The 14,091-nt window shown below is 35.4% G+C and overlaps 1 protein-coding gene across 3 annotated transcripts in view; it reads right to left on the bottom strand.

Annotated features, from left to right (window-relative positions):
- Ankrd28 (ankyrin repeat domain 28) overlaps positions 1-14,091 on the bottom strand; it is a 141,146-nt gene that overhangs the window by 77,061 nt on the left and 49,994 nt on the right. For 2 of the 3 annotated variants that reach the window (XM_050138015.1, XM_050138016.1), the window contains exon 2: positions 4,689-4,772. In XM_050138015.1, coding sequence (XP_049993972.1) covers positions 4,689-4,772 — 84 coding nt within the window. Of the gene's footprint in view, positions 1-4,688; positions 4,773-5,861; positions 7,307-14,091 lie in introns of those variants that run through there. The other variant, XM_050138014.1, reaches the window with a different exon arrangement.

Genomic DNA, 14,091 nt, shown 5'->3' with positions numbered 1-14,091 from the left:
GAGAGAGAGAGAGAGAGAGAGAGAGAGAGAGAGAGAGAGAGAGAGAGAGAGAGAGATTGCTGTGAATAAAGTCCTGAATAAAACTGCTGCAAGAAGAGCTCCGGTGTTGCATCTTCCTTGCTGGTGGAGGTAGAGCTGTGACAATGGATCAATGGATTAAGGTGCTTGCAGCCAAGTCTGACCTGAGTTTGGACATACATTTGTAATTCCATTACTATGGGTAGGTGGCACATAGACAGATCCCTAGAGCTTGCCAGCCAGCCAGTTTAGCTCGATCAGTACTTCAGTGTCAGTGAGACCATGTCTCAAAGAATAGGGCAGAGAGTGACAGAAAGGCACTGATGCTTTATCTCCATTTATATACATACAAACACATACACACAAGTCTCACAGAGATTAACACTCATCTATAAAAGGACGGCAGCTTTTTCCTCATACTGATTGTCCCCAAAGGTATACTTTAGTTATTAATAGCAACTAAAACAACCAAGAACTGTCCTTAAGTATTATCTTTGTCAATGTCCAAAAAAGCTCTTTAGTATGGTTTAGGGACCCCACTGGAAGGCACAAACTGAGGAACCATATTAGAAGGGTAAGATAAATTCCATTTTGTTTACATCATAACTCATCCAAAATAGCACTGCACCACACAGAGAATTCTTCTGGGCTTCTTGCTTCTACTATAATAGAAAACCAAAGATAGAGGTAGATTCTAAATTCAGAGTCCTAACATTTAATACTTCTTTGTAGCCAGTCTCACCCCATGGGAGATACTGAGGATGGCAGAGGTGGACTACCTACAATCAGGAGGATGGCGAGGGTCGCAGGAACAAGGAGAAAGATCTTAGCGGTAGTTGTGCATTCTGGCCAGTGGAGATGTATCAACAGAAAAAACTTTCCTCCATGTAAATTCATTCATCACAGGTATGGAAATGTAAAATCACAGTGTTTGTAATTTATATACCTTGGCCTTTTGTTTACCATGAACTGCTAGAGCATGTAAGCTTTTCCCAACATACTCAAAAAAATCTTTTTGCCTAGCTACAAGTCATGTCATCTTCAGTGAGAATGGCTGTGTTAAAGAGAAGAGAGCTTGTTAAACAGGTTGAGCACGAAGAAAAAAATTAAACATTTCAAATCAAATGAAACACTGTTTACATTAGGAACAAAAACCACGAAATATAGAAAAACCTAACAAAAATCATACTCAGTGAAAGTATAAAATATTGGCAAAAGAAACGAAAACTTAGCTAAATACATAAGCTAAAAATATCTGAATACTATGCTATACTTGCCAATCCTAGACAGTTTCAACTTTCATAAATCTTATTTTGACACTGAATGATGAAATACAAATATTTTTCTGCTACCTTTACAAGACTTTCTTTGAGTAAAACATTTTTAAAAGGTTCACACATATGTCCATCTCTGAAGTCAAACTTTGTAAGTAACACTAATATCTACTACTCTAGACAGAGGAAAGTAATTTCTACTTGTAGAAAAACAGCTTGCTGTAAATATAGATCAAACTTTTCTCTGAAATGGGGTGCCATAAATATTTCAGATTAAATTATCTGAGAACTACAATATGACATCAACTTCTTATAAATTCTAAGGAAAGACATTTAATTATAATTTTGGTCGTATAAATCAGAAAAACAAGTGGTATCTTCTGGATAAAATCCGGAAGGCATTCAAAGACATTGAGGACTTGGAGAATCCTAAATTTAGATTCAAGAATGACCCTGAAGTTAATTAATGTAACCTTACATATGTAGAACAAAAGCATAATGTCAACGCTGAAGTTAGAGGGAACTGTTCTAAGTTGTCTGTCTAAAATGATGAAGAAAATTTGATTCATAGTTCAAATGTTCTTTATACTATAAATAACAACATAACTTTAATTTTTAAGTTATTTATTTATCCCTGGTGGTTTACAGTGTTTCTTTCATGAGTAACTTCTTTTTTCAAAGTTTGCTATCTCTATTGTAAAGTAATCAGTTATCTATCCTTGCTAAGTTACAGACGTAAGCAACTACTTTTCCATTCCTCCTTCCTATGGAAGTTCAGAATCACTATAGACATAGCCAAACAAGCTCCTATTCTTTCCCCCAAGAAATGAAGCAGGCAATAAACCACAACAGACATAAGCAAACTAAGTAATAGGTTGGTAGGTAGGTAGGTAACCATTTTCTATTTTGCCTACTGATAGAGCAGGCTTATAATCATCAAGACTTTAGTGGATATTTTGTCAGTATTCTAAGCAAAGATGCTTTCCCCTGATTTGAAAGGAAACCTAGAGAATACTCTTTCAGCTTTGTTTTGAGCATGTGCAGTTGTTACTCGTTTCATGCTGTGTGGACAAGGCTCAGATCCTAAACTCTGCATTGTCATAAGACCGGCTGATAATCAGCTTGCTCTGGAGTAAATTATTCAACAAGCATGCTTAGGGCCTTGAATTTGATCACCAACACTACAACAAACTAATACTACCAACAAACTACACATGCAAAAAGCTTCCATTTACTGAGCCAGTAAATGGCCTTATTTGAGTTCAAATTTGAGTATGCAAAATCTAGGGGTGAAAGCAAGCATCTGAAACCCAAGTCAGTGCTGGGTGGTAGGCAATCTCTAGATTAAGAGAAGACCCTGCCTCAAAATATAAGGTGAAGAGGAACTCAAGGAGACATCCAATGTCAACATCTCGACTCCACATGCAGAGACAAGAGCACATGCACGCACGCACAAATACAACATAAACACACTTGCATAAAATAACCTTTAAAAACAAGAAATCTGAATTTCAAGGAGCATAATTCTTTCACACGTAATCCTTGTTATTACTAGGAACCTGCTACAGTCTCCCTCAAAGAAGGGACACTGATATTTCTTATAGTGTTAATGATGTTCAAAAACAAGATTTATTTTTTCCATTTAAGGTATTTTGACTGAATAAAGTAGAGAATAAATGGCACCTACGAGCTTTGTGATGGAGTAATTAGATTATTCCTGAGATTCTCACTAAATAAGAAATGTTAGTATTATTAAAGCTAAAGATCAAAGACCAAACAAAATAGTGTACATTCGTTTCCCTTCTGCTCATACATCTACACTATTACAACTATTGTCTGTGCTAGGCAAAGTGGACTTGCTAAGACAGCCTAATTAGGTAAAGTGAACCATGCATTCCACTTAAAATAAATAAATCCTGAATTAGATGTATGCTTCTCCAACTAAATATAAACCAAGAAGCCATTCACTTGAAAAGTTATGACAGCAGTCTCTAGGTCAATACTCCATGTTCTTAGAAATCAACCATTTGAGTCAATAACGCACATCTATTTAGATAATCTGAACTTCAAAAGATAAACGTTTAAATATCTAACAACATTAAATGGTACTCTATAAAACTAAAGAAAGAGATAAGAATTCAAGATATGCTTGTAGTGTATTACGTTTATAGCATATATTTCTTATAATTACAAAAAATTCTAGAACATGTTTTGGTAGTGTTATAGCAACTTTAGGAGTCATGAGACTTTCCATGCCATCCTTAAGAGGAATAGTTATTTCCAGAAAATGTTTATAAAATAATGAAATTATTTTGTCTTACTAAATTAGATTATATTAAGCAAGCTTAATAAGTTAAAAAAAAGTCAGTACTGGCTACAAAATAAGGTCCTATTTCAGAACAGTTATATATAAATATTATATATTTAAAAAATAATCTCCATACTGTTTTATATATTTTCTTTCTACACTTTCTAGCATGTTAACCTTGAATATTACAGCTACTATATTATTAAGTTCAAAAAGTTTTCAAACAATCTATCATAATTGAGTCTAATAAAAACCAAGAGTCTCTGTGTGTATTTATGTATATATTTATCTATCTACATAGAATCACATACATATGACCCATGAAAATGAAAAGACTAGTTGAGAAGAGGAAGGGATAGAAAAAGGAAGAGGATAAGAAAGGATAATAGAGAGTAAATAAAATCAAAGTATATGATTTACTTGAACAAAAATGTGATTAATGAAGCCCATCATTTTGTACAGCAAATATACTTTAACAAAAAGTATTCACAAAGCTCTCACCACAATTATTTACAGAAATCACATCTGATATCATAAATAAGATACATTTTAACTTTACAGAAATCTTTTCTGTCAAGTTTTAAAAAGAATCCTCATATCTAAAAATAATAAACTGTCATATTTGCGTTTTACTTTCAAAACATGGTTCAACAAAAGAAAAACATGTATCTCTACACACACACACACACACACACACACACACACACACACACTCTTTGTGAATGAGAACAGCAAAATGTTATCAATGCTGAACCAAAGGAAGGGTCTTGAGACTATTTTTTCAGTATTCCTGCATTTGAAAATTTCCATATAAAAAGTTCAGAGGACAAAAACCTCTCAATTGAGTTCTGGGAGCTGTGGGTTTTCTGTCCAGTATGTATGTATGTGTGCATGTATGCATGTATATATATATATATATGTCCAGTATATCTCTTTTGATCACGAGCAGGATTTTCCCTCCCTCACTGAAAACAACTGTTGCAAAATTATGCTTTTAAACAAAAACATGCAAACAAAATCACAATAGCAGGACAGAGTTTTTTAAAAGTAGGCTAAAAAGGTTGGTGTAAGTGAATTAACTGCTTTACCTGAAAGTTAACATCTTCTTTCTTAAATATTAGTGCTCGAACTTCATCTGGATCACCATTAAATATAGCTTGCACCAGTGACGGCTAAAAAAAGAAAATGAATAAATAAATAAACATTGATCATATAATATATATAACTTTAAAGATATTTTTGCATGATTTCTAAATCTAATGTTTTTTTTTCTCCCCTGTAGCCATAATCTTTTTTGAGGGGGTAGGGAACATAAATCAGACATTTCATGCAGTCTAATAATATTAAAAGTATGGAGTTCATCCTGGGGAGTGTAATAAAGAAGCCTAATTAATAAATCTTTTCAAAAGTAATTTGACCAAAATTAAGTAACAGACTTGACACTCATTTTATTTCTTATGTGAAAGCCCTTTGCTTAATTTGATGAAAAGACAGACATACAAATAAGTCTGATAACTCAAATCTATTCTTGGAATAGAACCAATTAAATAAGCAATTCCTAATCCACTGAAGACTATGAAAGGAGATTTTGAAAACATACACACTGTATATAGTATATGATAGAGATCCCAGAAACAAAATTTAGCATCTGATAAAAATAACTACTATTCAAAGACCAAAAGATAATACACATCACATCTGAATAACAAGAAAGACAAACATACGCATGTCATATTTAAATATAAGCTCCTAACCAGCAGCATAGCCTCTGCAAGGCATCATAATATACTAGTCAAATAAGGGTTAGCTAATGAAAACAGTGTTTACAATAAGGTTAAGGACATACCCTGATTCTTTTTAATATAAAGTTTTGTATGAAAATGGGTAAAATTCATTATAGAAAAGGCTATGCCTTGACGTTGCTGGTAGTAGTCAACCTTTTCAAAAATATGCAGAATCCCTGATTGTCAGATCAGTTCTAAAACCAAAAGAAAACAAAGAGCATGTTTTCATAACTACTTTGTTATGAGTCTTCATAAGGAGATGAACAGATGTAGTCTAAAGTAAAAACTAAGCATTTGAAAAAGAAAAACTGAGAAATGTACTCATTTTACACACAAATAATACTGCATCATACAGACCCACATACTGCTTGGAGTTTCTAATGAAGCTAGTAAAATCTAACTCAATGTACTACTACAAATTTAAATTTACATAACTAGCTCTATAAAATATAATCAACAAAAACTCTCATAGCTTACCAATACATTTCCAGAGAATGGAGAATGTAGAGATTTATTTTCCTGGGGCAACTTAGAAATGAATACAGGAGAATCATCTTCTACCTCCTCCAAGACAACAATACACACTCGACTCATTCGCTCTTTTAGAATATTAAACTCCACGCTTTATGATAGAAGTCACAGTGGGAAGAGCACAGTTTTTCCTCCTCTTCTGTATATCACTCATGAACATTCTCTGAACAGTGCAGCTGGTTTCATAGTAATATTAGAGTAACTGAAGTTTAAAATTATGACACATAACTTCCTAAAAATAAAAACCTATTTCTTTCTGCCAGGTTTTTGCAATCTATAAAAAGTTTCACATCAATATGTCAATAATTAAAGCTCAAATCTATGGGTTAATTCTTTTAAAAATATTTGTCTTCGGCCAAAATAATTACATTAAGCTCTGAAATTTACTCTGTACAAAACAATCCTTGTTTTGGGTGTCAGGACACCACACCATAAAAAAATGAAATCAGAAACAACTGCTGAGATAGAGGTGGCCACAGAGAGCCCCACTCTTGTCTACAAGGTCATACAGTTACCAGTAGGCTGGGCGGCTTGTAGCTGAAAATAAAAACAACAGAATCTCACTATTCTGTTTCCACTTCTAATTTCTCTTCATTTTTTCAGCTTCAACAACTTAATACAGATTATTATCCAGGAAACAAATAAACAAAACATATAGAAGTTAGTATAAATCCTGAAAATGAAGTTCAGGGGTTGACAATTCTTTCTGTGTTTAGGAAAGAAAAAAAAGCCACCACTCTGCATTAACGGCAAAGCTGCAGCACATTTACACGTGATGAGTCAGATCACAGGAGACAACAGGACCTCTGGTACGAGAATACAAGTTGATAATCCAGACTTCACACACAGCAGTCCAAACACAGAGCTTTATCCCATCAGTAACAGAAGCAAGGCAAAGCTTTTATTCTTTCTCCATCAGGCAGAGTTGTTCCTGGCTGCCCAGCAAAAAGACACAGGCACTAGGCAGAAATGGTGTCAGTGGAGAATCCTAACAAGGAGACAGCAAAAGAATCAGAAGACCTTTGAGCTCCAATTACTGCTTCGGAGTTTTCATTTTGAGTAGTTTATCGCTCTAGTACTTCCTTTCATCTCTGCATGAATACAGCTTCCATTAAATAGTCCTCATTCAGAGGGAAAACAGCAGACTGTGCATCTTCTCTGAGCCAACTACTTTATTCAGTCTCTGTGCCAATACCGTTTCCTCCCCTGGTAAAAACCGCTAGAGTTATCCTTTTCAGTTGATTTCAGATGCTTTCCTGTTCCTCAGATGATCTTGCAAAATTCCACTGTAATCTTCAAATGAATAAGCCCTTGAGAAATACCTACACAACCTCAGAATCAGTCCCGCAGAAGCATTTCGACCGAGCAACAGTCTGAAGACCCGCAGGATGAAATGCCTAGTAATGCTCACGTTACACTTACCAGAGAGCCGAACGACTGCTCAGGATGTAACGGATGTAACTTCCTCTAGCAGTAGAAAAAAAAACAGTGCATTTGGACAGCCTTCACAATTAGAGGGTTCATGCCAGTTCTGTGACTAATCCAGATCAAACTGAAAATTCTATAACTGAAAAATAAGTGCACTTTTAACATTTTCCACTAAAAGCCACAAGGAAATCTGGTGTACTGCCTCTGCTGAGTAACACTGGCGTTAGCAAGTAAACAATCCCAAACAGCTTAACTGCTTTCGTATGCGACAAGTACAGCCAATGTTTAACTCCATGATAGCAGCTGCAGTAAGAATGTCCGTAGTAAGAGAGACCTCAAGAGGAAAGAGACATAGTGTATCAGACTAAAGACCATGAACCTAAGTTAAGGTGCACGACTTTTTATTTTTCCAAGACCACCTTCCTCCTCCCTTTTCATTTCTTCTTCCCCCTTGGATGTATGTTATTTTCTAGAATGGAAAGAGGTTCTAAAAAATCAAATGTTAAGGCTTGTTATGACTTCTAAGTTAATGAGTCAATCATTTATTGACTCATACTTTTTTAAAGAAAAAATTTTAAATTTCATAAAGGTAGAAGTCCTAATGTTAAGATTTTATGAAACATTTGAATTTTCACTGAAGACATTAAATAATACCTTCATATCTGAATATGCTCTGAAGTCTTAAAAACCCACTAAGCAGCTGCATAAAACAACTGTTTAAAGTTCTTGTCCTGAATTACATAGAGCATACAATCTTAACATAGAAACTAAACAACCAAGCCTTCCTTCCCGATAAAATAATTTCCCAAAAGCTACAATTCAGTGTGAAAACCAACCATTTGGGGGCTGAGGTTGTAGCACTTGTCTAGCATGCACCAGACCATGGGTTTAATCCTAAACACTGTAAACAAAACCACCCAAAACCACTGTGAAGTTGGCTTTCACTACCTTTCCCACTTTGCTCCAAACTAAGAATATTTCCCAGTTTATTACAAAGAAATACTATGCCCCACCTTGATCTGTATTTTCTCCTTTTATCATCTCGTATTCTTATAAACAACCTCATGCTATTTTTCAGCATTTTATGCATGGTGCTATATTTTCCCTTAATATAATAATCTACTATACTCACATTTTATATAGGAAAAAAGAACTCAGAAGACTAAAATGCTTAACGCCAAAAAACATATATTTCTACTACCATTAAGATTTTTTTAAAAAAAAAAACTTTACTTCTATGTGGAAGAACTGCTCATTAAAGAAAACTGATAATGACTGTTGAAAGTTTAGGCAACAAAAGATTATCTATTTGTAAGTTCCCCCCACTCCTGAGACAGGGTTTCTCTGTGGCTTTGGAGCCTGTCCTGGAACTAGCTCTGTAGTTTGAATGAGCATTTCAATGCTACTATTTGCTTAAGCCAATTTACTTATTAAATCATGGGGAGGGGGACTTAATATAAGTAAGAATGCCAGAAATTAGAGACAAAAATTACTCAAAATTATTAAGTATTCATGTAGAGAAGAACCAACATTCACATGGGGTTCAATAGTTAATCTTCCGTGGGGAAGGATGGGCTCTTGCTATGTTGCTTAGGCTAGCCTAGAACTCCTGCACTGAACAGATCTGCCTGCTTTGCCTAGCAGATGGGACTCTAGGTACATGTCACCATGTCTGCTTCTATTAGTGTAGGGCCATATATTATACAGGCTCATATGTCTACATTGTATGGCGGCCAGACTCTCAAGCCATAGTTTGCACCTGACCACACAGAAGGTGGTCACCTAACCTTTCCAGACAAACCTAACAAAGGGTCAGCATATGCTAATGTTGTTCTGCTCCTTCTTTGTAATTTGGAGGACACCTAGGATAGAGATATTAATTCAGCTACAGAGCTGCTGTACAGAACAGGAAGATAGAAAGACAACAGAGCAGGTATAGATAGGTGTGGACGTGACCTTAGACATTCGCCTAGTTACCTAGGGAACAGAATGCTAATGAGTTCCCTCCTCAGTTTAAGTATAAAAGTTTTGGTATAAAAGTTGTTTGGAGAATAAATGCGGGTGAGAATTTTCAGGATGTGAACACAGGATTTCAGGGGGGGATCACTGAGAATCTCCCTCCCAATAAAGCGATGTGACTTGAGTCTTTAATCCCACACCTCCCCTCTCATCCAGAGAAATAATTTATGGTCTGGGCTGGCACCTGACCACGACATACTAGTTACTTTAACATATATTAAATGTTTTTATAGGCAAATATTGTAACATATGATGTTACCCATCGCTATATAGTTAAATCAAATATATCATTCTAACACTTGAAACATAAAAATAAAATTATAATAACATCGCCTATTTTCAGGGTTCTTCTCTAAAATAGAACCTCTTTTTATACAAATAATTTTTTACTTGCTCCAAAGTATCTGGTGTAACTTCATCTACTTTGATTAAAGAAGTTGCATCCTATTTCTTGCTCTGTCACAACATGCCAGGGAAAGTCAGCTGTAGTGCTTCTAGTGCTTCTAGGAAAGCTTTTCTTTTTTCTTTTTCTTTCTTTCTTTTTTTTTTTTTTTNTTTTTTTTTTTTTTTTTTTTTTTTTTTTTTTTTTTTTTTTTTTTTTTTTTTTTTTTTTTTTTTTTTTTTTGATCTAAGGGAGAGAAAAGGAAATGGTCCTCCTACTGAACAAGAATGTTTGATAATAATGTCGTGAGGTATGCTGGGTATCTTATGACTGAATAGAGTTATCTTAGAGTCCATGCTAAGTCTTACAGAGGGAAAACCTATGTATGGTCCAGCAGTAAGTAAACTAAACCACTCAACCTAAAGAACAGTATTTCAATTCCTACTGCTATGGTAAGACCCTTTACTATTTAATCCAGTTTCTATTTTAAATATAAATTATTTTCAGTTTAAAATAGCCCTAATATTAAGGGACAAACAATATTCTATTACAAATAAGTTATTAAAATATAATGATTAACCTTATATTGGCTCAAAAGTTTTAAGTATGCCTGTGATGCTGGATATTATGAATATAAACATCAACAAAACAATAAAAATTGAAGCATCACTGTTGGTAGGCTTAACAACTAAATTAGCTAAGAATGGACTAGTCACAGATTCTATTAAGACAGCTCCTTTATTTTTAAGAAGTTTAGAACCAGTTACAACTAATGGAATTAGCATTGCTTAACAGTTATAATCATAGCATTTTATAAGCTTACTAAAGTAAAAAAAAATATTTAAAAAAGATCCCGTTCTGTGTTCCTGAAGATTGCTGCTCTCCAAAACACTGGTTACTACAGCAGTGTTTTGTTTTGTTTTGCTTTTAAAGAAATTCCATACCACAAACACATCAGAAAACTACTTTCCTTCTTTTAGCCATAAAAATTGCTATACTGAAATACATCATTCTTTTTTTGTCTGTTTTTTTTTTTTTTTTTTTGTTTTGTCAAGACAGGGTTTTTCTGTGTAACCTTGGTGATCCTGGAACTTGCTCTTGTAGACCAGGCTGGCTTCGAGCTAATAGAGATCCACTTGTCTCTGCCTCCTGAGTACTGGGATTAAAGGTGTATGCCACCATTCCACGCAAAATATAGCATTTTTTTGATAAAGGGAACTAAAGAAAAATGTTCTAAACTATCTGAGTCATTGCTTGAATTTTAAAATAGAATGTTCAGTATGTCTCCACCCCGTTACAGTTCAAAAAGACATGAGTCATTTTCTTTATTATTTTCCAAATGATAGCTACTTTCTAACATAAGTGATATACAGTTTTAGTTTGTGTGTGGAATAACCAGTGTACACGTAAGTGACTGATCTCTCTGTACTAGTGGAAATTCTTGGGCTGTCTCATGTAATTATTGCTCAAAGAAATAAACACAGGGTAACCATAGCAACTCACTCTCCTTAACTTTTAAAGTACAGTAACGTAGTATCACATTTACACAAGTGTTTTCAAATTATAGAAACCAACATGAATAATCATGCTGTAAATAATCTTTTTTTATTCTTTCTTGTTTGTTTTGTTTCATTTTTTGAGACAGGGTTTCTCTGTAACTTTGGAGCCTGTCCTCGAATTAGCTCTCATAGACCAGGCTGACCTCCAACTCACAGAGATCCACCTGCTTCTGCCTCCAGGGTGTTGGGATTAAAAGCGTGCGCCACCAGCCACCACTGCCCGGCTCTTTAGTCTTTTTTAAGAATTTAATTTCAGTGTATGTATGAGTCCTACGTGTGTGTGTGCGCGCGTGTGAGCACGCACTGTGCATTTGTGGTACCCATGGAAGCCAGAAAAAGGACATGAGATTTCCCCTAGAAATGAAGTTACAGGCAGTTATGAGCTGCCCTGTGGGTGATAGGAACTTAACTCAGATCATATCTGAAAGAGTACCAAGTCTCTTAACTAATGAGCCATCTCTTCAGTGTTTCTTAAAGGGCAAGACCTAGTTAGTGTGTTTCAGCTGAGTATGGTGGTACATATTTGAACTAAAGGCCAGACTGGGCTATACAGCAAGACAGTCAAAAGGAAGGGAGGGAGGGAGGGAGGGAAAAGAGAGGAAAAAAACCACCAAAACCAAACAAAAAAAACTAATAATACTAGACAAATCAAATGGGAGATTTGAGAAAACAAAACATTAAAGAGGGGAAAAAGACCCTCTAATTCATATTGGCTTTCAAATCAGTATGAATGATTAGTAGCTTTGCTTATTTTCAACCTACATCTTGAGATATGAGGAAATGTAATTTCCAAAATACAGTAATGGTACATAATTATTACAACAGTTTTCCCTTTTATGTCCTTCACATTTGACATGTTAGATATATTCTAAAAATCTTATTTGTTGCTTACCCTATTAAAATTTTTTGTTTATAGTCTTTTGAAAGGAAATAGAGGCAAAATTTTCATTGTGTTCACTTGATTTTCTGAATAAGATCATATATTCTTGTGCATAATTCTTAATCTGGTCTACCCTAAAAAAGCCATTTTATCTTCTGTTTTCCTGAATTCATGCTTTTCTAGAGGTCTTCTCTACTGTTAGCTACTGCTCTGTTCACACACAGGGTTATCCCCAGAGCACCTGTGTTTCTGAGTTGAGAGAAACTTTAGTCGGCAAATGTTATCAATAAACTTGCTTATAAAAGCATTGCCCCTTTTGAGGCATGTACCATCTAATTAGGTAATCTTTTTATTTCTTTTTGTTTGTACCTGACAAATATCACTACCCAATTCATCTGGATATTTGTCTCAGGGACAGTCAGATGGCTCAGGGGGGTGAGGACACTTGATGCCAAGCCTGACAACCAAAGCTTGATTCCCAGAATCCGCATGACAGGAGAGAATAAATGCACACAAGGAGTTTTCTGACCTCTGTGAGTTATAACACACACACAAAATCAGAATGACTTCTACTACCCTAAGTTTCACATATGCCAACTTGTTGCAATTAAAATGTCACAACATTCCATACAGTTCTGCCTTTGTATATACACTGTTCCCTAGTCACCTCTTTATCCACAGAATATATAGAAGGGCTGTATAAAATACAGCAGAAAATTAGAGAGCAGCTAAGTCATGAAGAGCCATGAGTGTCATAATATAGCAAACAGATTTTTAAATCTGTACAATGATGGACTGTACCTTTTAAATCAAGTTGAAAAGTAAAAATCAAGTTTATACATAAAAAAAACCTCACTGTGGACATAAAATAAAAAGTAACCTAAAAATGAGCTGCCACTATAGCAGAGATAACCACCAGTAAGCTACTGCAAAATTCTATGCCAGAGACCACGAGACAGTGAACTGGAGGGAAAAAACAATCTGCCAACAGCTACCAATAACATCAATATGCCTTTCAAACTTTTTCGCTATCATTTCCACTTGTAAAAAATGTAAACATAGGGCTGGAGAGATGGCTCAGTGGTTAAGAGCATTGCTTGCTCTTCCAGGGGTCCTGAGTTCAATTCCCAGCAACCACATGGTGGCTCACGACCATCTGTGATAAGGTCTGGTGCCCACTTCTGGCTAGCTGTATACATGATTGATAGATAGATAGATGATAGATGATAGATGGATAGATAGATAGATAGATAGATAGATAGATAGATAGATAGATAGATAGATATTAAAAAAATGTAAACATATAGCCAGGCGGTGGTGGCGCAGGCCTTTAATCCCAGCACTTGGGAGGCAGAGGCAGGCGGATCTCTGGGAGTTCGAGACCAGCCTGGTCTACAGAGCTAGTTCCAGGACAGGCTCCAAAGCCACAGAGAAACCTGTCTCGAAAACAAAAAAAACAAAAACATGAAATCACCTTAATACTGAATAAAAGAATGATTTAAAATACAATATATGCCATATAATGCACATTTATCTGATATTCAAAATCTCCTTTGCCCTGAAATACTAAAGACTGAAGAACTACAGAGCCTTACAAATGCTAAACAAGTACTCTACCCACTGAGCTACATCCCTGCTTCTCTGTAAGAGATTTCTAAAAACACAAAACAATACTTATGTTACATGGACTAAAACGTACGTGTGTGTATGTGTGTGTGTGTGTGTGTAAGAGATTCTTTTTTTTTTTTTTAATTAATTTATTTATTTATTAAACATTTCTGTCTCTTCCCCACCGCCGCCTCCCCTTTCCCTCCCCCTCCCCCAACCAAGCCCCCCTCCCTCGTCAGCCCAAAAAGCAATCAGGGTTCTCTGCCCTGTGGGAAGTCCAAGGACCACCCACCTCCATCC

Source organism: Alexandromys fortis, unplaced genomic scaffold (assembly GCF_014885135.2).
Source record: "Alexandromys fortis isolate MF-2015 unplaced genomic scaffold, M_Fortis_MF-2015_v1.1 scaffold_14, whole genome shotgun sequence".
Lineage (NCBI taxonomy): Eukaryota > Metazoa > Chordata > Mammalia > Rodentia > Cricetidae > Alexandromys > Alexandromys fortis.
The sequence above is the reverse complement of the archived record's forward strand: the minus strand, read 5'-3'. Positions and strand labels throughout refer to the sequence as shown.